This window comes from Cygnus atratus, chromosome 27, assembly GCF_013377495.2.
Source record: "Cygnus atratus isolate AKBS03 ecotype Queensland, Australia chromosome 27, CAtr_DNAZoo_HiC_assembly, whole genome shotgun sequence".
In the NCBI taxonomy this organism is placed as follows: domain Eukaryota; kingdom Metazoa; phylum Chordata; class Aves; order Anseriformes; family Anatidae; genus Cygnus; species Cygnus atratus.
Genome location: NC_066388.1, coordinates 4,824,900 through 4,850,109, shown reverse-complemented (window position 1 = coordinate 4,850,109; position 25,210 = coordinate 4,824,900). Strand labels below are relative to the sequence as shown.

Sequence of the window (25,210 nt, the reverse complement as noted above, 5' to 3'; positions counted from 1 at the left end):
GAAACCGGCCCAACCGCAGCCACCGACCGCGTCCCTCCCTCCTCCGCGCACGCCCCGACCCGCGCCGCCGCCGCCGGGACGAGCGCCCGGACCCCCCCCCCCCCCCCCCCCACCTTTCATCCCCCACCCCCCGCCTGCTTCAGCCCGAGGACTCCGCGCTTTTTGGGGCCGGGGGCGCCCGGATCCTCTCTCCTCTCCCGTCCCGTCCCGACCCCCTCTGTCCGTGTCGGCGTCGTGCCCCCCGCCACCACCGAAACCAGCATCCCGGCGCCCCCCGGGGAGCCGCCGCACGCCGGAGCCGTCACCGCCGCCCGGGCAGGGGGGGAGCGAAGGAGCCGGCGAGCTTTCGGCAGCGAGATGCGATGTGGGGGGGCCGTCTCTGGACCAACGTCCATTGTCTGTTTTTTTTTTTTTCTTCTTCTTTTTTTCTTTTTCTTTTTTTTTTCCTCTCCCCCTTTACAGAATCGTTTTGGTTTTTGGGATGCGAACTGCTAAAACTCCAGGCGCCTGAACTGGAACCCGTAACTGAGCTAGTGAAAAGCTGGCAGGTTTCTGAAGATAAAGGAACACTTCTCTTGTTTTGATTTTTTTGACAATTATTATTTTTTTTTTTTCCTCCTCCCTTCTTTTTAACATGGGGGTTGCAAAGAGAGGTAGGCTAGAGAAAAAGCAGGCACAAAGCACAAGGCAAGCTCGACGGATCGGCTGCTGCTCGCTGGAGATCTTCCCCTCCTCTCCAAATAAGGTGGGCTCGAGCGAGCGCCGGGTTGGCAGCGGGAAGGCCAGGCAGGATTCCCCGGGCGGCCGCGAGCGGGGCCGCCGCCGTCGGATGGTTTTTTCAAGCCCTGGCTCGGCCGGGAGAGAGCGCGGAGGAGCGGCGGCCGCGCACGCGCGCGCGGGGGACTTGGAGGCCTCGGCGGGCACGCGCCCGCGCGACACCGGCGACCTCAGGTGCAGAAAACCCAACCCGCGCGTCTTCGCCCGCGGCTTTTTAACACGAACTCGATGCGTTTCCTCAGTACCTCACGCCGTGTGAACGGCGGGGCCGGCGCCGGCCGGCTCGTTAGCGCGACGCAACCTGTGGGAGCTCCGACGAGCGCTGGGACCGCACACCCCGGCGGCCGGGGCGTTGGATTTTTTTTTTCCCTCTTTTTTTTCCCTCTTTTTTTTTTTACCACCTCGCCGTTTCACCAGAGACTGGCTCCTGCCAACGACTCGTCCAGCTGCTCCGGAATCAAAGTGGGGTCCTTTCAGCGATCACCTCTGTTATTAAATGGATTTTCACTCTCAAATGGTCTTTTTTTTTAGCTAATCGGGTCAGTCCTGCCCCTCCAGAAAGGTATTTTTTTAGCCACGTTATCCTAGTAACTTTGAACTGAATGGGGAGCCCGCTGTTCATTCCAAAGTTTCAGGTATTACTGTGTGACACCTTCTAGAGTCTCTAGGACTTTTTAATTTTTTTCCTCTCATGATTTTTATTTTTTGGAAACTGTGCATGCCTGCCCTCTGAGCTGCCTTGTTAATTTATTGTGGCGAACCCTTCTGCTGGCGTCCCCCTCTCCGCGCTCTCTGTTCGCTCCGTATTTATTGGAAGGCGAGGAACGGCCCACAGCGACTCCCCGCGCGGCCCGACGGGGGGATCGGCTCCGTCCCCCGCCCCGAGCCACGGGGACGGCCCCGCGCGGCCGCCCGCCAGCCGCCGCCATCGCCTCTCGCCGCCCGGTCCCACCCTCCCGTTGTCCGTGGGTCTTTTTAAGGGATTTTTAACGAGAACTTTTTTCTTTTCCTTCCGTTTTTCCTGTTTTTAATTCTTCTCCGTCGCAAAGAACTCGGTTTCCTAAATCATAACGGGAGCAATAGTATTTCTCGATGTCCGAATCACATCCGTACACTTGTACTGTATTTTGTACTGTAAGGCAGCTGTTTCCAGTAATGTCCTGCTGTATTTACCGATGTGTTTTGTTCACACGCGTTCAGTTCTTTGCCGCGGAGAACGCAGCGCCGCGGGCCGGCGGCGAGGAGGAGGAGGAGGAGGACGGAGGCGGCCACGGCCCCGCTCGCCGCCCAGGACGCCGGCTCCGCGCGCAGACCAGCATCTCGTTCCCTCGCTTCGGTGGTGATGGACTTTCTGTTGCTCAGCTGCTGTGAGCCAGTTTGGTTCTTGCAAAGATGCAGGCGGTACCTCTCCTTTTGAAGAGGATTATATATATATATATATAAATATATATATTCTTTCTTTCTTTTTTTTTTTTTTTTTTTTTGGCTGAAATTGCAGTAACTAGCCTTACCTTTCTACTCTGTGGTAGCGGCGCGGGCTTCGCGGGCCCGGCTACGCTGTCGATAGCTGCCTAGGAAACACGTGGAAGAGGCAAGAGGCAAATATCACGTACGCCAAAAAAAAAAAAAATGTCCAACCCACCACCACAGACGGCGTTCGCTTTGGCAACCAGAAACCTTTCTCCCGCCGGCGCCAGGCCGGCCGAGCGATGTATCTATGTACAGAAACCTTCCGCAGCTCCATTTGACCTTCCAGCACACAGGTGAGAAGAGCAGAGCGCGTCGGGGGAAGAAATCTCGCAGCAAAAAAAAAAAAAAAAAAAAAGGAAAAACAAAATGATTAACAAAAATCAGTTTTTTTTTTTTTTTTTTAACCCTGCCAGCGGCCGGCCAGAGCGATTCGGAGAGGCGGGCGGGCGAGGAGGCGCTCCTCGTGGTGGGCTTTGGCGGCCGCTTCGTGCTCCGGGAGCTCGCTCCCGAAATCGTCCCCGTGGCGGAGGCGGCGCGCGGCGGGTCGGGCGGTTCGGCCGTTTGTACGGACACACGCACCCGTAGGGGTGCGCACAGGGGGCTGGGGTTTGTTTCTTTTTTCTTTACGGTTTGGATTCGGTAGAAAACGGGCAAAACGTTGTTTGTATTATTTTATTATTTTTTTTTCCGGAAGGGGGAAATCCCAAATTGGTGGAGCTTCCAGATTTCTGTTGCCCCAGAAGGGACGGTTTGAGAGCGCAACTCTATCAGAGCATCTGCTGTACAAAAGGCAATGTAAATCTTGTATAGCACCCCAAAAAAAAACTTCGTGTAAATACCCGAGACGTCTGGGCCGATCGCCCGGAGCCTGAGGCGGCCGCAGAGGGGTCCCCGCGGGGATCACCCCCCCCCCCCCAAAAAAAAAACAAAAAACCAACCCCGCGGCTCCACTAAAGTCAAAACTGCTTCAATTTCCCCGCTCCCTCCTGAGAGAAAAGGAAAAACCACGGAGCGTCCCTGCCGCGCTCCCGGCCGCGCAGGGTGACGGGCGCACGAGGCTGGCGGCCGCGATCCCCTCATCGAGCGGCCCTCGGATGACTCGCGAGGACGGGAGCGAGCGAGCCGCCGAGCTGCTCCGCTCTCCGGAGAGGGGCGGTTCCTCTCGTTGGCGAGGGCCTCGCCAACTTCTCTTTTAGAAAAGAAAAAAAAAAGAAAAAAGAAAAAAAAAAAAAAAAGAACCGTGAGCGAGTGATGACGGTACTTCAGCCGATGCACAAAGGAATCTCTCAGCAGATATTTGCCTGAGGAGCGCGGCCTCGGCTCGCGCCGCGGGGCCGGCAGTGGTTTCCCGACGGGAAAGGCGTGCGGGGTTCCAACGGGAGCGCGAGGCGTGCCGCGAGGATGAGGCTGCGGGAGGAAGGCTCCCTCGTCTTCCTCCCAGAGCCGGATGGCTCGGTCAGGCAGCGCGGTGTGCGAGCTCGGGGTTTGTGTTGGCGTAAGCTCCTGGCGCGCGCCGGGACCTCCCGTCCGGCTTCTGCCCCGCTGGGGAGCGGCGCTCGGGAAGGCACCCGCTGGGACGGACGGGAGCGGGCGCGCAGAGAGCCGGGAGAGAGGGCGACAGAGGCCGGCGGGCTCGCGGCCCCCGCCGAGCTCTCCCCACGCCCAGGGCAGCGCGGTTCGGGGAGCTGGCGGTGACGCTGGCGGCCGCGAGGCTCGAGGCCGCGCGTTACCGGCCTCGAAAATGCGGCGTGGAGGCACGAGGCCGCCGGAGGGGACGAGCGCGGGTCTGTCCTGCACGCGGCGCGGTGAACGGTGAGCGCTCTCGTCCCCGGCACGCGGTCGTCCCGCGCCCAGGGCAGAGCTGAGGAGGTGAAACGTCGGCGCAGGGCGGGTGAGGCAGATCCTCCGCGAGAGCTGGAGGCAGAAAGCGAGGGGGAGAGAGAAAGAGGGAGAGAGAGAGGGAGAGGCGCCAGGGCCGGGCCTGGCTTCCGCAATATCTGCTGAGAGACCAAAACGTTCACCCCGAAGTACCTTGACGAAAGAAGAAAGTTTTATTCCTCTTATTTTTTTAATGAAAGAAAAAAAAAATAAAGCAAACCATGCACTTTACGCGGCCCAGCGCGGGGCTGCCGGCGCCCGGAGGGGCCCCGTCCCCCTCTCCCACGGCAGCGGGGCCGATTCTCATTCCCTTCCTCTGCGGCCGGCGGGGCGGCTTCGGGAGGCGCCGGGGAGCGGCCGGCGGTTGCCGAAGGCAGGTCCTGGATTTACCACTAGCAAAGATGACGCCCGACGTGACGAACTCCTCATGCTAGCGAGCACTCCTTACCGTAGCAGATTTTTGCAAATGGAGTTTTACAGTCTATATTTAAAGAATTGTATGTTTGTAACAAATAAAAAGTATGCGGAAAAGTGAATGAAAAAAACCCACCCGGCCTCCGTCTCGCTCTTTTGGGGGGGGGGGGTTGGGGGTGGGAGCGAGGGGCTCCTGATTGCTGTGGGGTGCCTGGTGCCGGTGGAAGCGCCCCGAGGGCCGCCTCGTCCCCGAGCTGGGCTCCGGGGGCAGCGCAGCCCCTTGGGGGGCCCCCCCCCGAGGCGTGGGGACAGCTGGGGTGGGCTGCGGGGGGAGGGAGGCGCATCGCGTGCAGCTGGCGGGCGCAAGTGCGAGGAATCGCCCCCGTCGAGGGAGGGGGAGGGCAAAAAGGGTTTGGCGCAAAGCTTGGTGCATACGTGTGGCACGTGCGGGTGCCCACGGCTGTGCTCCCCCCCCCCCCCCCCCCCCCCGTTTTCACCCCCCCACCCCCACCCCAGCAGCGCTGCAGCCCACGCCGGGCCCGCGCGCGGTGACGCAGGCGCCGCAGCCCGCGCCGCATTTAGCTCTGCGGCTCCCTGCGGGCGCGGGCTCATCTGAGGACACGGGCGGCAGCCGCCTGCGCACTGAGAGCCGCGGCCGTCACCGCCGCCGCCACCGCCGCACGCAGCCCCCCGGGCTCGGGGACCTGGCGTGACCCCGTCCACAGAGCCGGATCCGTGCTGGTGCCTCGTAAAAAGGAACCGGTGGCATCCCCCCCCCCCCAAAGGTGCCAGCTGCTCCGGTGGGGGCCGGGGGAGGCTGAGGGGGGCTGTGGCGAGCCCCAGGGACAGCTGTGGGGGCCGCAGGCGCCGGCAGCAGTTGTTGTCTGCGGGGCAGGTGCAGGCAGTGGGGTTGGGGGGGGGCAGATCCGCTGCTGAGCCCCCCCCCACGCACCCCAAAAATGCTGTGGGTGCATTAAGAGGCATGATGCTTAGCGCTGGGGGGGGGGGGAACTGAGGCATAAGGGGGCCTCTCCTTCTCCTATTCCTCCTCCTCCTCCCCAGCCCAGGCTCCCCTACATCTCCCCCATCGCCTCCTCCCTGGCAGCGTCCGTCCTGCACATCCTGGGGAGGCAGCCGGGGCGCCCCCTCTCGTGAGGGCAGGTCCGGCTCCGCAGCTCTTTCCATGGGGGATTTTTGCCTCTTTCCATTTTTCTTTTTTTCCCGTTTGGAGAATTCACAGCCACAGCCAGCCCGACGCAGAGCGCCTCTGCACAGAGGCCTGTGCTGCGCTCCCGACGCAGCTTCCACGCGATCCCAAGTCCTGCTCGCTAAAATCCAAATTTCCCCACAAAATTCCCCTCCCTGGCTCTCGGTGCGTGCCCGGAGCTTGGCTTCGCAACGGAACGGGGAAGTCTTTTTCCCCCCTACCATCACAGCCGCCCCAACGACCTGCAGCGGCTCCCGGGAGGAATTTTGGGGCTTTTTCCGCACTATTTGATCCCGGCCGTTAGCAGCGACCTTCCCCTCCGAGCCCCCTGGGCGAAAAGCCGCCCCTCAGCCCCCCAGCCCCGACCGAAACCCGCACCGGGGGGGGGGGGGCACCGGGGCCACCCCAGCCCCACCGTGCTCCCCTTTAGGGCATCACCGGCTTTTATTGGGGGAATTTCCTGCGAAAAAAAAATATAAAAACACCACACAAGGGCGCCCCCTCGGCGTCCCGGGGGTGAATTCCCCTCAGGCCGGGCTGGGAGCCGCGGCCTCTCCTCACGGGGGCGGCGCTGGGGCCCCTCAAGGGGACGGGCGGGCGGACAGACGACGGCCACGGGGCCTGGATCACAACCGGGGGCCCTCCAGAGGCCGCCCCCGCTGCCCGGTTCCCGTCCCCGGTTCCCCTCAGGGCCCCGCAGCCGCCCCCTCCCCCCCCTCACAAACAAACAACCCGGGGGGCGGGGAGAGAGAATGGGCGGGAAAGCCTCTTCTCCCCTTCCATTGGCTCCGCCGCATGTCTATCCTTCCAACCCCGCCTCCCTCAGCGGGATCGGCTCTTCCTATTGGCTCTCCGACACGTCACTCCCCTGCGCCGCCCCCTCCCCTCAGCCCTGCGTGCCGTGTGCAAAGCTAAAAAAAAAAACCCCACCGGCCGTTAAACGGGTCGAGGGGCGGGGCCAGCGGAGGGAGCTGGTCGGGAGGGGGTAGCAAGAAGCCGCTCGCCGATTGGTCCGAGCGGGCCGTTCAAATAAGCACGGCGCGCCGTGATTGGCTGCGGGGGTCTCGGCGGCGGGCGTCGCGCTCGGGCGGGTCATTGTCTGGCGGCTCCTGAGGCGGCTCCAGCGCGGACTCGGGCGGCGGCACCATGGTGAGGGGCGGCGGCGGCCGCCGGGCTCGGCCCGTGCCCGGGGGACCCGGGGACGTTCCGGTGGGCCCGGGGGTGGCGGGAGGTGGACCGGGGAGGAGCCGCGGGGGGACCGGGACCGGGGCCGGGGCCGGGCCTTGTCGGGGGGCCCCGGCCCTGTCAGGAGGCCCCGGGCCCTGTCACGACCTCCGGGCCCTGTCCCCGGTCCCGTTGTCGCTCGCAGCGCCCCCGGTCCCCTCCCGGTTGGAGTCGCGGGGACGCCGGCCCGGCGGCGGCCTGCCCCGTGGTACCGCACGGGCTCCTGGCAGCTCCCAGCCCCCCGCGGTCCCGTGAAGAGGCCCCGCGCGGTGCCCCCGGGCTCCCCCGGGGCCGCGTCACACCGGGGGGTGAACGGGGCAGCCCCGGCCCTGCCGCCCCCGCTGGTTGCCGGGGTTTGGGCTCCTTCGTTCTCCGCGGGGGCTTCCTGAGGGGGGGGCGGGGAGGGTTGGGGAAGGCAGCCGGGGGTTTAACCCCCTGCGGCACCCGAAACTCGTGGGGAAGGTCCCGCTTCTGCTGCTCCCGGTGCTTGTTTACTCCCCGTGGGGCCGTGCTGCTGCCGGGTTTAGGGCCCGGCTGCCGGAGCTCGCGCTGGGGGTCAGGGTTTTGGCTCTTCCCGAAGCACACGCAGGGGTGGCAGCTCCGGGCTGGAGGTCGCCAAGCTTGGGTTTTTCTTCCTCCCTTTCCGCCTCTCGGTGCCGGGGTCTGTAACTTAGAGCGAGCGGCTTAGGCTAAGGAGGAGCCTGCGCTGGCTGAGGTGGAAGTGCCGGGTGAAATTATGCAACCCTCGCCTCCCTGCGCTGCTGGGCGCCCTGTAACCGGTGGCTGCGGACGAGAAGCTTGTTCTTTTAGCAAGTATAGGTAGGGGAACGCGCTCTGAGAACGGCTCAGTGCGGCATCGGCAGGGAGAGCTGTGGGGCCGGGTGTCGCACGGGCGCTGTCAGTAAACACCACCGGTGGTGCTGCGAAACCAAGCTGAGAACGGCAGCCAAAGTTTGTTTTTCTCCTTGAAAACGCAACCGTGGAGGCAAACATTTGTAGAAGGGCTGGCAGCAGCTCCCTGCTGCCTCCGAAACAGAGCGAGGTGCGTGGGGGCTCCCAGCGAGTGGCTCCCTGGGGCGACAGGGACCTGTGCACCCTCCCCCTGCTCGCTGGGGGAGTGAAGCTGCTGGGGCCAGGGCTCGTCCTGGATTTAACGGGTCCTGACTCCTCTGGAGAGAGAGGCAGTGGTGATAGATTTAATTAATCTGGTTCTCCGCTAGTAAACTAGCGAGGCTGCGTTCCCCACTTTGCTCCTGCGCTGGGTTATGAGTGCTGCGGCCTTCCGCGGAGCTTTTCCTCAGGAAAACTCCAGGGTTCAGGGATGTCGATGGCCAGCGTGTTCCCCCCAGATGGGCAGGGGCTGACAGCTCGACCTGGTTTGCTTGGGGTGAGGGACTCAAGTGAAAGCCGAACGCACCGCAGGTGTTAATGCCTGGGATTTTCTGGACAGTGCATGCCGGGCAGCGTAACCTGCCAGCCTCCTCCGGCCTCCCTTCCTGAGCAGAGGAAGAAATCCCCGGGCTCAGGAGGAAGGCCGCGATGAGCTGCGATGGTGGGCAGCCGGCGCGAGGCTTCTCCTCCCCGGGATGGGGACAGCTCGGGACTCGTGGCCCCTCGTGTCCGACCCCTTCCCCTCCTGCTCGAATAACGAGCGAGCAGGAAGCTGCCAGCTGGGGGACCCGACAGGGAAGTCGCGACGCTGGCCAATAAAAGCTCGCAGTGCGAGCACCCAGTGCTCTTTTCCAAAGCTGCCTCGCCAGGAAAGAGAAGCCCAGCCGAAAATATCCTTCCCTGAGTCTTCTGCGCCAAGTTTGGAGGCCTCGCACCGACACGAGGAGCTCCGCTTCCTGCTCGGGGTTCCCAGAGCCGCACCAGCGAGGGGATCCTCAAGTGTGGTGCCTCAAAATGCTTCGCATGTGTCTCCCCGAGCTCCCTCAGTGTAAGGAATCTCGCTCTCGCTGCCCTCCCGAAGGAACCGGAGCCGGCCGCTCCCCGAGGAAGCCCCGTTTCGGTGCCGGCTGCCAAAACGCCGCGCGCTTGCCAGGTGCCAGCTTTCCCTGAGCAGGGAGGAGCGGCTGCGGCCTCCTGCTTCACGCTGCAGGAAGCTGGCCCCGGCTCCGCCACCTCGCCCAGCACCGCTCCGCTTCCAAATTAAACACCTTCCCCGTGCAGCTTGGCGTGCGTCTCTGTGCTCTGTGCCGGAGCCCAAAGGGCTCTGCGGGGTGGTGGAACCGGGCTGCTCTGACGCCGGCCTCGCTGCGCGGGGACACGGACCTCGGGTGTGCCGCACAGCGAAGCCTTTCCCGTGGTAAGGCAGCACCTTGTTGTGGGGATTTGCGTGCCCAGTTAGCGTTACCTTCGTCTCCTGGGGCGCTCCGGATCCCGTGGCCGCTTCTGGCAGAGCGGGGCGGGCGGCTGCCGGCTGGCCACAGCTCGGTTGCAGCCAGCCCTGCTCCCATCCCTTCTCAGAATGGGATGGCGTTGGGGTCAGGACGGCCCGGCCCGCCCTCACCTTAACTAAAAATTGCCTCCCCTGCGCCCCTCACAGCCTCCGGGAGGCTCTTCCCGTCAGAATTAGCGACTTCAGGCTTTAATTAGCGCCTCGCTCCCGTGATCCTGTTTAGGCGGATGTGAGAGAGCCGCCCGCATGTGGCCGGTTCCTCCTCGTTCCCCCCCTGGCTCCCAGAGCCGCGCTCGGGGCTTTGCAGGGCGCCTGTGGCAGGGAGCAGCTCCCAGGAGAAGGGATCGCCCTGGAAACGCGCGGTGCTGAGCCGCGAATCCTGGCGTTCAGAAAGGTGCTGCTGCGTGCCCGACAGGAACCGACCCCAAATCCTAGATTTCTCCCAGCTGCTGCTGCGAAACAACAACTGCTCTCTGCTGGTTTTCCCCTGTTTGCCGCCTTCTGGGAAAAGACTGGAACTAGCGGTAACAGGAAACGTGAGAATTCCGCTCGCCTGGTAGCGGAAACGCGCCCGGGGCTGCTCTGAAAGCAGCGGGCCCGGCAGCAAGCGCGGAAAATTATCCCGGGGTGGGGGGCGAGAACCGAGGTGGCTTCGTCAGCGGGCGCGCTCTCAGGGGCAGGACTAACGAGGGCTCTGTCTCCGCAGGCTGGAGGTAAAGCTGGCAAGGACAGCGGCAAGGCCAAGGCCAAGGCGGTGTCCCGCTCCCAGAGAGCCGGGCTGCAGGTAACGTGCGGCCGCCTCGCGGTCCCGGGCTGTGAAACGTCGCGGAGGTAACGAACCCCCTGCGTCCGAGGGGCGGGGTGCCGCAGCCCCTTTTTTGTTTTCCCCTGTTTTATCACAACGACAGCGGGGTGGTGCCGCTGCTGTCGTTTCTTCCAGCGCCGCCCTGGCTGTGGCGGGGTGGGGAGGCCCTCGCGGGGCGGGGGCACTCGCTCCCGGCTCTCAGCGGGAAGGATCCGTCCCGGGGCTGGCCTGGAAGGCTTTGGGGGTCGTGGGGTACCACAGCGAGCGCGTGGGGGGGGCTCTGCTGGTCCTTTCACCCAGTTCTGTGCCCCTCTCCCCTGCGCGCAGCGCTCCTCGTCGTTAAATGGGGGCTAAAATTTATCTCGGTGTAGGAACTCTGTCCCGGGGCGGGGTCTGGGGAAAAGTGGCCCCGGTGCAGCCCGGTACCGGCACGCACCCGGGGCAGGGATCCAGTACCTGGTGCTCACCCCGTCTCCGTTGCTTCCTCTCCAGTTCCCGGTGGGCCGCATCCACAGGCACTTGAAGACGCGCACCACGAGCCACGGGCGAGTGGGCGCCACCGCCGCGGTGTACAGCGCGGCCATCCTCGAGTACCTCACTGCTGAGGTGAGGGCGCGGCGGCCGCTCGCCTTCCGAGAGCCGGCCGACCTGTGAGGGCGTTTAATCCCAAGCCGTCGGGTTTTGTCCTGCTTTTATTCCCCGTCACTTCTTCTGTTGTGCTGATTTTAGTTTTGGGAAGGCGGCTGGGGTTCCCGCTGGGTTTGTAACGGGGCGGGGGGAGGGAAAAAAAAAATCGGGAAGATTTTTCTGGAAAAACTTCCGGTGACACGGGGACGGGCGGGCGCGGTGCCAGTGCTCCGCATGCCCGCTGGCTCCAGGAAGAGGGAAGAGCTTTCGGCTCCTCCTGGCCCTTGGAGGTGCTCTGAGCCCCCTCTGAGCCTCCCCGAGGCTCACGGCGCTGCTGGTCTCTCGCCAGGTGCTGGAGCTGGCAGGCAACGCTTCGAAGGATCTCAAGGTAAAGCGGATCACGCCCCGGCACTTGCAGCTCGCCATCCGCGGCGACGAAGAGCTGGACTCCCTCATCAAAGCCACCATTGCTGGGGGAGGTAAGCGGGGCCGCGGGGCTCCTCCGCTCCTTCCCCTGGCCATGCGGAGAGGCAGGAGGGTGATTTGGGGCGGAATTCAGCCCGCTTAGCCAGCGCGGTCGCTTTGGGCTGGAATCGGCGGCGATGGGCGGCGCTGGGGAGCTGCTAAGAGCTCGCCCCTCAGCTCCGGGCTTCCTCGCTGCTGCTCCTCACGGGCTGTTGGATTGGTTTTCTGGTTTTTTTTCCCATCCGGGCTTTCCCAGGCGCGTGGCGAGCGGCGTGCCTGCCCCGCTGCGTGCCGGGGGGGGGTCCACGATTTGCTGAGATCCTCGCACCACCTCTCTGAGAGGCTTCTGCTGGGGCAGCCTTGCTCCTTCCCGAAGCGTGGGCCTCAGCGCTCAGCTTCTCTCCCCCCAAACCCCGCGTCCTTTAGCGCGGGGGGAGCTGCCTCCCCCTCCAGGACGGCAGATTTATGGCAGGACGGGAGGGAAGAGGAAACTCCCGGCGGCTAAGCACGTCGTGACGAGTTGTTCTCCCCGCAGGTGTGATCCCCCACATCCACAAGTCTCTGATCGGGAAGAAGGGACAGCAGAAAACCGCGTAAAGGAGTCGTAACCAGCCCGCGTCCTCCCTGTCGTGCTGTAACCGGGACAGAAGAAAGCCGGGGATATGTGGAATTTTTTTTTAAGGAATAGTTCGATGGAAGAGCATAGACAATTGACTGTAGACAGGAGCAAACATTTGTATGGTCTTTAGGTTCAAAGTTTGACAAAAAGTTACCTTGTCACGTGGCGGCGATTCGTGTGTTGATTGGCTAGGTTTCTCCCGTGTGTTTTATACAAAAATGGAACGGATAAACCATTTTTTACAAAACCCGCTGTCGGCGTCTGGTGTTGAGGGCCCGGGGGGGTTGCACCGTGGCTCTTGGAAGCCCCTGGCGGGGGGGGGGGTTTAGGTGGGGCTGTTTCCGTGGGAGATAACGCTCTGGGGGCGCGGCGTTATCTCGGAGCTGGAGGAACGCGCTGAGAAGCGGGACGGGGAGCCAGGTCCCGCCAGGAACCACCCGGGGCTCCTTTCCAGCCTCCGAGAGTTGCAGCACCCGCGGGGGGGGGGCGTCAGGAAAAGCGGGGCACCCCCCCTGTGTCCCCAGAGGACGGGTGTCCCCCCGTGTCCCCCCCAGCTTTCCCCCCCTCCACAGGGGCCTCCGCTGGCACCGGGGCCTCCAGGGGCCCCCCCGGCCCTGGGCGGAGGTCTGGGTGCGGCGCTTTCCCGCCCCAAATGCAAACAGGGGTGGCCACGCCCCCTATGCAAATGTGCAGGCGGGGCGAGAGGCTCCGCCCCCCAGCCTGTGCAGCTGGCAGGGTGGGGCGGGAACTGGCCTGGGGTGTCCGTCCGTCCTAAATGTGTGGGTTCGGGGTGTCTGTCTGCCCTAAACGTGTGGGTTCAGGGAGTCCGCCCTAAATATGCGGCCTGGGGTGTCCCTCTGCCCTAAATATAGGGGGTCCAGGGTGCCCGTCTGTCCTAAATACGTGTGTCTGCGGTGTCTGTCTGTCCTATACGCGTGGGTTCAGGATGTCTGTCTGCCCTAAGTATAGGGGGTTTGGGGTGTCCGTCTGTCCTAAATACATGGGTGTGGGGTGTAGGTCTGTCCTAAATATGAGGGTTGGGGTGTCTGCCTGCCCTAAACATGTGGGTTCAGGGAGTCTGTCTGTCCTAAATCCATGGGTCCAGGATGTCTGTCCTAAATATGAGGGTTGGGGGGCGTCCGTCTGTCCTAAATGTGTGGGTTTGGGGTGTCTTTTTATCCTAAACGTGTGGGCCTGGGGTGTCTGTTTATCCTAAACATGTGGGTTCAGGGTGTCTGTCTGCCCTAAACATGCGGGTTCATGGTGTCTGTTTGTCCTAAACATGTGGCTTTGGGGTGTCCGTCTGTCCTAAGCGTGTGCTCCGAGGTGTCTGTCCCGGGCGTGCAGGTTCCGAGGGTTTGTCTCTCCTGGGTGTGTGTAGGGCACTGGGGTGGGTCCGTCTGTCCTGGTCGCTACCTGTCCCAGGTGTGTGGGTCCTGGCTCTCCGTCTGTCCTGGGCACGTGAATCGTGGGTGTGCGTCTATCTCGGGCATCTGTCCGTCTGTCCTGGGCATGCGAAGCATGGGTGTGTATCTATCTTGGAGATCTGTCCGTCTGTCCTGGGATTTTGGGTGTCCTACCTGGAGCATGTGGGTGCCAGGTATCTGTCTGCCCTGGTTGTCTGTCTGTCTTGGGCACGTGGGTCCCAGGCGTCTGTCTGTCTTGAGGGGGGTACCTGGGTGTCCGTCTGTCGTGGGGGGGAGGGTCCTGGGTGTCTGTCTGTCTTGGGGGGGGTGTCCTGGATGTCCGTCTGTCCTGGATGGGGGGGGTCCCTGGCGTCCATCCCTCTTGTGTGGGCAGGTTCCTGGTGTCCATCTGTCCTGAGAGCGTGGGTCCCAGGTGTCCGTCTGTCTTGTACAGGCATCTGTCTGTCCTGACCAGGCAGGCCCCTGCTCTCCATCCACCTTGGGGGGGGGGGGGGGGGGTCCGCAGGTGTCCGTCTGTCCTGTACGCAGCTCGCTGCTGTCCGTCTGTCCTGCTCGAGCAGCTCCCCACACACACACCCCGCGGTCCGTCCGTCCGACCTGCCCCGTCCGTCTGTCCTGACCCCACACCTCGGGCCCGCCCCGTGGCCGTGCTGGCGCCGGGGAGGCGGCGCCGGACCCACAGCTGGCCGCGGGGCAGGGCCGGGCGGCGGGGAGGCGGCGGCGGGAGCGGGGCCGGCCCCAGCGCTGCAACCCCCGCGGCCCGTTGCGTCAGGCGGCCCCGCGCCCCTCAGCTGCCCGGCACAAGATGGCGGCGGGAGGCGCCGGGCCTACGGCGGGGGGGAGGGAACCGGGGCGGGTGGGGCCGGCCCGGGAGGGCGGGGGGCGAGGCCCCGGTGAGGCGGGGGGGCCCCGAGGGGGGGTGGAGCACCGGGGGGGGCGCCGCGGGCCGCACAATGGCGGCGCCTCAGGCGCGCAAGATGGCGGCGCCCGGGAGGGGCCGTCCTCGCCGCCCGCCCGCCGCCGCCGCACTGCGCGTGCGCGGCCCTTTCCCCTTCCCCCTCCCTTCACGGCCGTGCGCATGCGCCCGCCGCGCCTCCCGCCGCCGGGCACAGCGGGCGGGTCCATGTGGCCGCGCAGGGGGGGAGCGAGCCGGGGGGAGCCGCTCGGTGCCCGCTCCGCCGCGGGGTGAGGGCAAGGAGGGGCGCCCCGGCCGCGGTACACACCGAGCTCACGGCTCGCCTCCCCGCGGGCTGCTCGGGGGAGCGGCACCGCCGAGGGCAGCGCTCGGCGTTACGTAACCCGCCCCCCCCCGCCCGCCCCTCGTGGTCCCGCCTCCCCGCCTCGCGGCGCGCGCTGCGCACTCCATTGGCCGGCGCCGCCGGGAGGGGCGGGGCGAGGAGGATATAAATAGAGGCGGGGCGGCGGGCGCCCCGCTCAGTCCGCCGCGGCCGCCGAAGCTGCTCGTCCCCGCTCCGCCCGCCGGCTCCGCCCCGCGCTCTGCTCTCCGCCCGCCCGCCTCCCCGCCGCCATGAACGGGCAGCTCAACGGCTTCCACGAGGTGTTCATCGAGGAGGGCACCTTCCTCTTCACCTCCGAGTCCGTGGGCGAGGGGCACCCAGGTGCGGGCCGGGCCGGGCCGAGGCGGGCAGCGCGCAGGCGCGAGGCCGCTTCAGCGAGGGGAGGGGGGGAGGAGGAGGATAAAAGGGGGGGGGGGGTCGCGCGCGCGGCCTGCTCGGGGAGGGGAGGGGGGAGGCGATGACGCCACCGGGCGCGCGCGCAGTGGCGGGGCGGCGCGCGCCGCATTGCGGGCCCGGCGCGCACGTGGTTCCCGCGTGGGGAGGGCGGGGGGGGCGGGTGAGAAAAATGGGGGGGGGGGGGGGGGTTGGTTTTGTGCCCCCCCCCCCCCCGGTGGGGGCTCCGTGCCCGCCCCCGGGGTGATGCCGCCGGGGGGGGGGCCCGGCCGTGAGTCACCGCCGTGACTAAGCAGCTTCCGGGCCGCCCTGAGCACCGGGCGGACACCGGTGTCGTCCCCCCCCCCCCCCCGGGATGTGCTCCCCCCACCCCATTCTCGGCCCTTCGGCATCCTCCTGGGCTGCCCCCGGCCCTAGTGCCCTCCCTTTGTGCCCTCCGTTTTTGGGCACACACTCGGGAGCAGCCCCCGGCAGTTCTGCCCCCCCACCCCCCACACCGAAGCCCGTTGTCATCGTTTTCCAGCCCCCAGCTCCCCCCTCCCCCCACCCCCCGCAGCCGCCCTCGTGCTCCTTCCCTCGCCCGGCACCGGAGCTGCGGGGGCCGTCACGTGCCGGCGGCGGGGCAGGAGGGGCGATGAAGCAAGGCGGGCACGAGGCACGGCGTGCCCCTCTTATCGCCCCGCGGGTTGAAGGTCCGTCCCGCTGCCCTTTCACCCCGGGCAGGGGCGAGGGGAGCCTCCTGCAGCCCCCTCCCCGCTGCGGCGCTGGCCTCTCCTCCTCTCCTAAATCCGCCCCGAAAGGTCGCCGCCAAGGACGGCAAAGCTGTCTGCTTGCTGCGGGGCCCATGGGACACTCTGCAATAAAGGGGGGGGGCTCCTAGCCCTGAGTAAAGCATCCTGGGTGCTGGGGGGGGCTGGGCTGCTGGTGGCACCCCGTTTCCCAGGCTGGGCACACATGGGGGCAGCCGCAGGCACCAAAGAACCCCCTGAGAGCAGCCCGCGGGGCAGGATTAGGGCAGCCGGGGTGGTGCTGCCCGGCCCCACGGTGCCGTTTCCCTCTCGGCGGTGCCGTAGGTGGCTGAACCTAAGCCCTGACCCAAATGTAACTCGAGCTCTGAGGGTTTAATGGGCAAATGCCTGAAATTCCACGCTAATAACCCGCAGCGGGGACAAGGAGAACGCTGTGTTCGCCGGCTTAATGGGAGGTCCGTGCCCGGCTCGGGCAGCGCAGCGGCTCGCGCTGGCAGCTTACCGTGGAAGCTGCGGAAGGAAGGGCCGTGCCGCGCTGCGCTGACGGCCCCGTGCCTTCTCCCCAGATAAGATCTGCGATCAGATCAGCGATGCCGTGCTGGACGCCCACCTCAAGCAGGACCCCGACGCCAAGGTGGCCTGCGGTGAGTCGGCGCCCCCCCCCGGGGAGGCGGCGTGGGGCGGGCAGGGCTGGGGCTGACCTCCCCTCCCCTCCCTTCCTCTTCCTTTCCCCGCAGAAACGGTTGCAAAGACGGGGATGATCCTGCTGGCGGGCGAGATCACCTCCCGAGCTGTCGTGGACTACCAGAAGGTGGTTCGGGACACGATCCGGCACATCGGCTACGACGACTCCTCCAAAGGTGCGTGCTGGGGCCGCTCCCTCGCGGCCAGCGGTGCCGGCGGCCCCGCTCAAATGTTTTTCCCTCCTCAGGCTTCGACTACAAGACGTGCAACGTGCTGGTGGCCCTGGAGCAGCAGTCCCCGGACATCGCGCAGGGCGTCCACCTGGACCGCAGCGAGGAGGACATCGGTGCCGGCGACCAGGTGAGGCTCGGGGCCACCTCCCGCTGCCCGTGCTGAGCCGGGGGGCGCCGAGCTGGAGCACGCCTCTCCCGCAGGGCCTGATGTTCGGGTATGCCACGGACGAGACGGAGGAGTGCATGCCCCTCACCATCGTGCTGGCCCACAAGCTGAACGCGAAGCTGGCCGAGCTGCGGCGCAACGGCACCCTGCCCTGGCTGCGCCCCGACTCCAAGACGCAGGTCAGGGCCCTACGAAGGCCCCGCTGCGGCCGGCCCCGTTGGAGCTGCCTCGCCGGGGACCCTCGGGGCTGCTCCTCTGCGTCCCCTGAGGCTCCGGCGTCTCCTCGCAGGTGACGGTTCAGTACATGCAGGACCGCGGCGCCGTCATCCCCATCCGCGTGCACACCATTGTCATCTCGGTGCAGCACGACGAGGAGGTGTGCCTGGACGAGATGCGCGACGCCCTGAAGGAGAAGGTGATCAAGGCCGTGGTGCCGGCCAAGTACCTGGACGACGACACCATCTACCACCTGCAGCCCAGCGGCCGCTTCGTCATCGGCGGCCCCCAGGTACGGCGGCGTCCCGGGGGCCTGGCGCCACGCCGGTGCGGCACCGTGTGCCGGTGACGACGCCCTCCCTCCCCGCAGGGTGACGCCGGCCTCACCGGCCGCAAGATCATCGTGGACACCTACGGGGGCTGGGGGGCCCACGGCGGCGGCGCCTTCTCCGGGAAGGACTACACCAAGGTGGACCGCTCGGCCGCCTACGCCGCGCGCTGGGTGGCCAAGTCCCTGATCAAGGCCGGGCTGTGCCGCAGGGTGCTGGTGCAGGTGGGTGCCACCACGGCCCCGTTCCCCGGGGAATGCTCCTCGTGCTGCCGGTGCCTTGAGTCCCATTGCTTTGCGTCCCCCCGCTCCTCAGGTCTCCTACGCCATCGGCGTGTCCCACCCGCTCTCCATCTCCATCTTCCACTACGGCACGTCCCAGAAGAGCGAGCGGGAGCTGCTGGAGATCGTCAAGAAGAACTTCGACCTCCGCCCCGGGGTGATCGTCAGGTAACGCGCGGGCGGAGCGCGCCGCGGGGGCGGGCGGGGGGGCGGCGGGCGGGTGGCAGGCGCCGAGCACGCGCGGTCCCCTCCGAGCGGCGCGGCCGCGGGTGCCCGAGCAGAATTGCACCCGGCCGGAGCCAGCCGCCCGCAGGCACCGCCTCGTGCCGCCGCTGGCCGTCGGCGCCGCCTCTTCCGCACCTGGAAAACGGCCGAGGTAAAGGCCAGGAGCAGCCTTTGGGCTGGGACACGAGCCGCTTAAGCCGGAAGATAAGTGCTTTTTCGGGCGGACCGGGTGCTGCTGAGGGGTAAGTATCCGCCGGCAGCTGAGCGCCGCGCGCTTGCAGCTTCTCCGCCTTGTTGGGGGCGGCCGGGGAAGCTGCAACCGCCCCGGGCAGGGGGAGCAGGACAGGGCAGGCGGCGCCCGGCCCCGCAGGCAGGGAGGTGTGAGCGTGGCGGTGCCTGGACCCTCTCACTGAGCGCGGGACTTGTATATTCCAGGGATCTGGATCTGAAGAAGCCCATTTATCAGAGGACTGCAGCCTATGGCCACTTTGGTAGGGACAGTTTCCCCTGGGAAGTTCCCAAAAAGCTAAAGTACTAAAAAATAACAAGTGTTAGGCTTTTTTCCCCACTCCTGTTGGCGTAGGCTACAGAGAAGCTTTCAGGCTCTGGGGGAAAGAGCTCCTCTGCCCTCAGCTCTCCTGTCCTCCCTCTGCTCTCGCCCACCGCTGTCTGTCGCCAGGATTTCGGTTGCGTGGGGACCACACGCGGCCTCGTGCCTCTCCCCGGGCCCCCCCCGGCCCGCGGGGGCGAGCTCCCTGCCCGCCCCACGGCCGCCGTGCCCCCCCCCCCCTTGGCTTCTTTTTAATCTCGTGACGTCTGAGCTCCGAGACGGTGCCCCCCAAACTCTCGCTGTCCTGCGGGGGCTTCCCCGCGCCCCCCCGGGTCCCGCCGGGACCTCGCTGGTGCTGGTTCTTAACCGGATTTTAACCTCTCCGCTCCCACCTCTTTCTCTCTTCCCCTCTCGGAGGATGTACGTGACACGGGGCTGGGGGGGGGCAGGCGTTAAAGCCAAGCCCACCCCCGTCCCACATGCGGGTTTGGTACCAGAGGAAACCTTTTTCTTTCTTTCTTTTCTTCTCTTTTTTTTTTTCTTTATAAGAAAGCTGAAGTTGAACCCACAACTGCACAACCCCCTCCTCCTGCCCGAGCTCTGCGCTGGGGGGGCTCGGCCGAGCTTTTTGGGGGGGAAAAGGGGGGGGAATCGGCCCTTCATACTTGAACGTTTTTTCTAGTGGTGTATTTATTGTGTGCTGAGGCGCGGGGCGTGAGTACAGAGAAGCCCCCGGGCTCAGACGGCAGCTCTTGATTTTCCTGAAAGCCCCCCTGCACCCTGACCCCGCCTTTCCCCCACCCCGGGAGGCCGCGGCGGCCTCCGAAACGGGGTGAAAAAGGAGGGGATTGGGTTGTCCTGGGGGAGATGGATGGGGGCAGGCAGCTTGGGGTGGCTGGCCCCGGGAGCGCGGCGCATTTGGCCGGTGTGGTACAGAGAAGCCGGCTTGTTTACCTGCCCGCCCCGGGGCCCGCGCCCCAGCACCCGCCTTAGTGGGGTGGGGGTGGCGGGGGGGCTTTCTCTCTTCTTCTCTTTTTTTTTTTTTTTTTTTCCCTCTTAATATTTTTCTGGAGGTTTTATTACGTTTGTTTCAATTTCACCGATTCCAAAAAAAAAAAAAACAAAAACAAAAACCAACACGAAAACCAACTCAATAAAACTGCTAGGTTCTACCTCCCTGCCTCAGCCTCTGCCTGGGGGGGAAGCCAAGGGAAAAAAGCGTGCGCGGGGTGGGTTTAAAAAAAGAGACTTTACTGGGGACGCTCAGAGCTCGGGGGGCGCCTGCCCCTCGCCCTCGGGCCGTGCGCTCTCCTCTTCCTCGCCGCGCCAGTTGGCGAAGGCCACCTCCTGCGCCAGCTGCTCCAGGGGCGGCCGGCCCAGCGCCAGGTTGCGCAGGGAGATGAGGGTCATCAGCGTGCTGTGGGGAGCAAAAAGGCACCAATTTGGGGGGGGGGGGTACAACAAAAATCACCAAAAAAGCAGATTTTGGGGCTCACCTGCGCCGGAAGAGGTAGTACTTCCTGCGGAGGAAGCGGTGGAGGCGCTGGCTGAGGCTGGCCTCCCGCCGCCGCTCCAGCTCCTCCAGGCGCCGCTGCCGCCGCAGGAACGCCGCCACCACTGGATCGGTCGGGGCCCCCGCCGCCAGCGGCTCCCCCAGGATGGGCCGCAGCTCGGGGGGCAGCGGCTCTGTCTCTGAGGGGGGCATGGGGCTCGGTTTTGGGGAGCATGTGGAGATTTGGGGGGCTCCCCACCCCAGGTTTGGGGGTCGTGGGGCTCAGTATCAGGGTCTGTGGGGATTTGGGGGGCTCCCCATCCTGGTTTAGGGGGACGTGGGGCCCAGTTTTGGGGTCTGTGAGGGTTTCGGGGGCTCCCCACCCCGGGTTCTGGGGGGCCAGGGCTCACCGGTGCCGTTCTGCACCCGCTCTCGCAGCTCCTGCAGCTGCGTCAGGTTCTTCTCCAGCGCCAGCGCCGTGGTGTTGACGTAGGTGTACATGTAGCAGGAGGGCTCCGGCGACACCGTGTGCACCTTGTGGTACTCCCCGGGGGGCACCTTCCACGGGGGGGGGACGGCATGGGGCCATCAGCCCCCCCAGGACCCCCCCCGACCCCCCCCCACTCACCTGCAGCCCCTCGCCCTCCTGGAGGCTGTGGTTGCGGCGCTGCTCCACCAGCTCCACCAGCACCTCGCCCCGCAGCACCCGCAGGCTGGTGTTGCCCAAATCGTCGCTGACGAAGTTCTCCAAGTGCAAGCCTGCGCCCGACAGCGAATTATTTAGGGGCTGGGGGGGGGGGGGGCCTCGCGAGCTCCCAGCCCCGCTCCCCGCGCCCTCACCGGGGAAGTCGGCGATGAAGACGACGTCCGTGTGTCCGTCCAGGCCGCTCTCCAGCTCCTGCAGCCGCTCGCGCCACGGCGACAGCTCCAGCAGCAGCGGCAGCAGCCAGGGCGTGCGGCGCCACGGGGACCACTCGGCGCGCACCAGGTCCACCCGCGGGTCCACCAGCCTGCGGCGCGGCGCTGTCAGAGCCCCACCCGGACCCCACAAAGGCCCCCAAAACCCCAGCCCCCCACCTCTGCTGGAAGCGGTCGTTGATGGAGACCCAGATGTCGAAGTAGATCTGGGGCTGGGAGATGTTGTAGCGCGGCAGGATGGTGCTGAGGCACGTCGAGTACTGCTTCAGCATGTCCGCGTGGTCCTTCCAGCGCCGGCTCTGTGTGAACACCTTCTCGGGGAACCCCCCCCCCCAAAAAAAAAAAAATCACCGGCTGGGCCCCCCTGCCCCCCCCTTTTCCCCACCCACGCCCCCCCCTGCTCACCCCCGGCTTGAGGTAGCCCACCTCCCCGGTGAGCCCGTCGCGGTACGTGATCTTGACGTGCTGGTGGAAGCGCGAGTGCACCATCATGTCCCACGAGTAGCCGTACAGCCCATTGGTCCAGTTGTTGTAGCCCTGGGGGGGGGTGGCGGCGGCAGGGGTCAGCGTCCTGCCCGCCCCGTGGTGACAAGGATGGGACCCCCAGCGGTGTCCCCGTACCCATATGTGCCCCCCCCAGCATTGTCCCTCTTCCCCTATGTGCCCCCAAGAAATGTCCCCACATCCCTATGTGACCCCCACCAGTGTCCCCATGCCACTCAGCAGTGTCCCTATACCCCTACGTGCCCCCCAGCAGTGTCCCCATACCCCCCAGCAGTGACCATGTGCCCCTATTTTCCCCCACACGTGTCCCCATACCCCCAGCGGTGTCCCCATCCCCACATCCCCCCCCCCCCCCACCAGCCCAGCATCACCCTTGTGTGCAATGCCCCCCAAGCAATGCCCCCCCACGTCCCCCCCGCACCCCCCCCTTCACCAAAACCCCCCAAAATGCCCCCAAATCGCCCCCACCTGGGTGATGAAGTGGGAGTAGGGCAGGAAGAGCTGCTCCGCCACGTAGAGCAGCGTGAAGGCGGCCGCCAGGTGCTGCCGGGGACGAAGCCCCCCCCGCGCCCCCCCAGCTCCCCCCTCCCCGTAGTGACAATCAGGGCTGCGCCGGGGGGGCTCGGTGCTGGGCAGCCCCCCCCGGAGCCACCTCGGGCAGCGGGCGCAGAGGCGCCGGGGCCAGCTGGCGTCACAGAAGAGCCCGCTGCTGGCCAGCATGGTGTAGGAGAACATGCCTGGGGGGTGACGGGACACATTATTAGGGCCCCCCCGAGCCCCCCCAGCCTGTCCCCGGGGTGCTGCCCCCCCCCCTCACCAATGCTGAAGAGCTGCGAGTTCATGCAGTGGAAGTAGGTGACGAAGATGAGGGCGAGCGGCCGCGTGGCGTCGAAGAAGAGCAAGAAGCCGGCGGAGAGGTCGAGCGCCAGCCCGCCGCCGTGCACCACCAGCAGGCTGGTCATCTCCTCCGACAGCACCAGCCTGCCGCGTCACCGTCATTGTCACCGTCGTCACAACCCCCCCACCCCACCCCCGGAGCCCCCCCGGCGCCCCCCGCTCACCGAAAGGGCGCGAAGAGCCAGTGGCGCCCCAGGGAGCTCATGGAGTAGCCGCCCACCCAGTCGGCGTCCAGCTTCTTCAGCCCCGCGATGAAGTAGACGATGAAGATCTGCGGGGGGTTGGGGGGCGGTGAGGCCGGGGGTGGGTGGCACACGCGGGGATGTCCCCCTGTCACCTGTGTGTCGTCGTCCCCTCCACCCCCCCGCCCCCCGGCACCCACCTGGGCACGCAGCAGGGTGTAGTTCCACAGGGGCACGTGGGCGTTGCGCTTCTGCGGGCGCAGGAGCCCGTCGATGGACCTGCGGGGGGGGGGGCATGGTGCTGGGGGTGGCGTGGGGGGCAGGGGACACCGCCACGGGGACACCGGGGCTTGTGCCACTTGGGGGGACCCCGAGCCATGAGGAACCATGGGGACACGAGGGCTTGTGACACCATGGGGGGACCCCGAGCCACAGGGAACAACCATGGGGACACCGGGGCTTGTGTCATCCTGGGGGGACCCTGAGCTACGAGGAACCATGGGGACACCGGGGTTTGTGTCACCCGTTAGGGTACCCTGAGCCATGGGGACACCGGGGCTTGTGTCACCTGTCAGGGGACTCTGACACATGGGGAACCACGGGGACACCAGGGCTTGTGTCACCCATTTGGGTACCCTGAGCCATGGGGACACCAGGGCTTGTGTCACCCCTTAACCACAGGGACCCTGATGTCCCAGAGGGACACCAGAGCCCATCCCACCCCCCTGGGGACACCGAGGCCAGTGCCACCCCCAGGTGACCCGCACCCACTACTCCCCCCCCAGCACCCCGCACCCTCCCCGACACCCCAGCACCCCCATCCCTTATCCCCCTTACCCCACCGCACAGCGGCGTCCCCCCCCCTCCCGCCATGTCCCCAGGTGTCCCCGTGTCCCCGTGCCCACCAGTAGCGGTCGGCGCCCACCAGGGCCAGCTGGAAGGCCAGCAGCCCGTAGAGGTACGAGTGGTTGTTCCACGTCGTCTTGTCCAGCAGCAGCAGGTACCAGTAGGGCCCCAGGAAGGCCAGGGTGCTCAGCCGGTAGCAGAACCCCACCATGATGCCCAGCGCGCCTGTCGTCACCCGCTGTCACCTGCTGTCACCCCCCTGCCACCCCCCCGTCCCCTTCGCCACCCTGGCGTCTGGCCCCATCACCCGCTCCCCATGGGGTCCTGTGGCACCCAGCCCCGTGTCCCCGTGTCCTTGTCCCCATTGTCCCCCTGTCCCCATTGTTCCCCTGTCCCCGTTGTCCCCCTGCCCCCATCATGGTGGCCGCCCACATGTGCACTGTGCCTGGTGCCACCCAGCTATCACCGTGTCCCAGTGTCCCCATGTCCCTGTCCCCAACATGGCCATCCCCGTGTGCCCCGTACTTGTCTCCGTCCCACCCTGATCCATGTCCCTGTGTCCCCATGTCCTGATGTGCCCATCCTCTTGTCCGTATATCCCCCCCATGTCCTGATGTCCCTGTGTCCCCATGTCCGTGTCCCCATGTCCCCATGCCCCTCTGTCCCTGTGCCTCCATGTCCCTGTGTCCTGCTGTCCCCACCCCCACATCCCCATGCCCTTTTGTCCCCATGTCCATGCGTCCTCCTGTCCCCACCCCTGTGTCCTGTTGTCCCTGTGTCCCCATGCCCCACATCCCATGTCTGGATGTCCCTGTCCCCATGCCCTATGCCCCTGCCTCCTGCTGCCCCTGTCCCCACATCCCTATGTCCTGCTGTCCCTGTGTCCCCGTCCCCTTGTTCTGCTGTCCCCGTGTCCCCATGCCCCATGTCCTGATGTCCCCGTGCCCTATGCCCCTGTCCCCCCGTCCTGCTCCTCCCGTCCCCCCGTCCTTGTCCCCGTGGCCCCGTGGCCCCGTACCCAGCAGCATGACGCCGTACACCAGGTACATCCAGTCGAGTGGCAGCGGCCGCAGGCCGGGCAGCAGGGGGAAGCGGCACACCTCCAGCCCGTCCAGGTACCGGTGGTCCAGCCGCGCCAGGCCCCGCTCCTGCGGCACGTCCAGCGCCATCAGCAGCCCTGGGGGGCGCGGCGGGGACACCGTGAGCCACCGGGGGCCGCGGCGGCGGGGTCCCGCTCCCGGTGCCCCGGCGTCACCGCCGCTCACCGAAGGCGGCCCGGAAGGCCCCGAGCGCGGCGGGGTCGCGGGGGCGGTGCAGCAGCCGCACGAGGCGCCCCCAGCTCGCCAGCTCCCGCGGCTCGAAGCCCAGCAGGCGCCGGGCACGGCCCGGGGGACGCCCACCGGAGGGGGCCCCGCAGGGCACCGGGGGCTCCTCCGGTGCCGGTGTCGCCGCTGCCGTTTCCTCCGCCCCGCGTCCCGCTCGCCGCCGCCGGGCTGGGCCTGGAGGGGCAGAGGTCGGAGGTCAGAGGTCAGGGGCGCAGGGGGCGCAGCGGGTCCCCGCCGCCCTCCCGGTGGCACCCGGTGCCCGCACCCATCGCCGCCGCCGCCGCCGCCATGGCCGGGTGCCCGCCCCCCTCGCCACGTCACCGTCACGGCACCGCCCGGCGGCCAACGGCTGCGGGGGAACGAGGAGGGGGGGGGGGGGGGGGCGATGCCCGGCCCCGCCCCCTGACCTCTGACCCGCTGACCTCTGACCCCGCTGCGGTCACCGACCCGACCCTCCCCCCCTTTCCCCCTCCCCTCCCCCACCCCCGCTCGCTGCCCCCCCTGCGGCCCCTCCCCCAGCCCCATGACCTCTGACCCCACGCCCCCCCCAACCCCCCGACCCCTGCCCCCTCCGTGACCTCTGACCCTTGACCCCTCCCGCTTTCCCC

The 25,210-nt window shown here is 66.4% G+C and overlaps 3 protein-coding genes across 3 annotated transcripts; 2 read left to right on the top strand and 1 right to left on the bottom strand.

Annotated features, from left to right (window-relative positions):
* Nucleotides 1-6,738: 6,738 nt before the first annotated feature.
* On the top strand, nt 6,739-12,134 carry LOC118259370 (histone H2A.V). The gene is made up of 5 exons (XM_035568834.2): nt 6,739-6,895; nt 10,078-10,155; nt 10,669-10,782; nt 11,153-11,282; nt 11,804-12,134. The coding sequence occupies exons 1-5, from the start codon at nt 6,893-6,895 to the stop codon at nt 11,863-11,865; spliced, it is 387 nt and encodes a 128-aa protein (XP_035424727.1). The 5' UTR covers nt 6,739-6,892; the 3' UTR covers nt 11,866-12,134.
* A 2,620-nt stretch (nt 12,135-14,754) lies between these two features.
* Nucleotides 14,755-19,610, top strand: MAT2A (methionine adenosyltransferase 2A). Its single transcript, XM_035568754.2, has 9 exons — nt 14,755-14,933; nt 16,321-16,398; nt 16,492-16,614; nt 16,686-16,798; nt 16,873-17,016; nt 17,127-17,345; nt 17,424-17,606; nt 17,698-17,831; nt 18,324-19,610. Exons 1-9 carry the CDS (start codon nt 14,843-14,845, stop codon nt 18,424-18,426), a joined length of 1,188 nt encoding a protein of 395 aa, XP_035424647.1. The 5' UTR covers nt 14,755-14,842; the 3' UTR covers nt 18,427-19,610.
* GGCX (gamma-glutamyl carboxylase) lies at nt 19,499-24,905 on the bottom strand. The gene is made up of 15 exons (XM_035568753.2): nt 24,868-24,905; nt 24,543-24,776; nt 24,296-24,454; nt 23,337-23,502; nt 22,632-22,710; nt 22,414-22,520; nt 22,170-22,333; nt 21,821-22,089; nt 21,254-21,385; nt 21,008-21,159; nt 20,771-20,940; nt 20,559-20,689; nt 20,341-20,488; nt 19,935-20,130; nt 19,499-19,855 (listed from the first exon to the last, which is right to left on the bottom strand). Exons 1-15 carry the CDS (start codon nt 24,890-24,892, stop codon nt 19,702-19,704), a joined length of 2,286 nt encoding a protein of 761 aa, XP_035424646.2. The 5' UTR covers nt 24,893-24,905; the 3' UTR covers nt 19,499-19,701.
* Between the last annotated feature and the right edge of the window lie 305 nt (nt 24,906-25,210).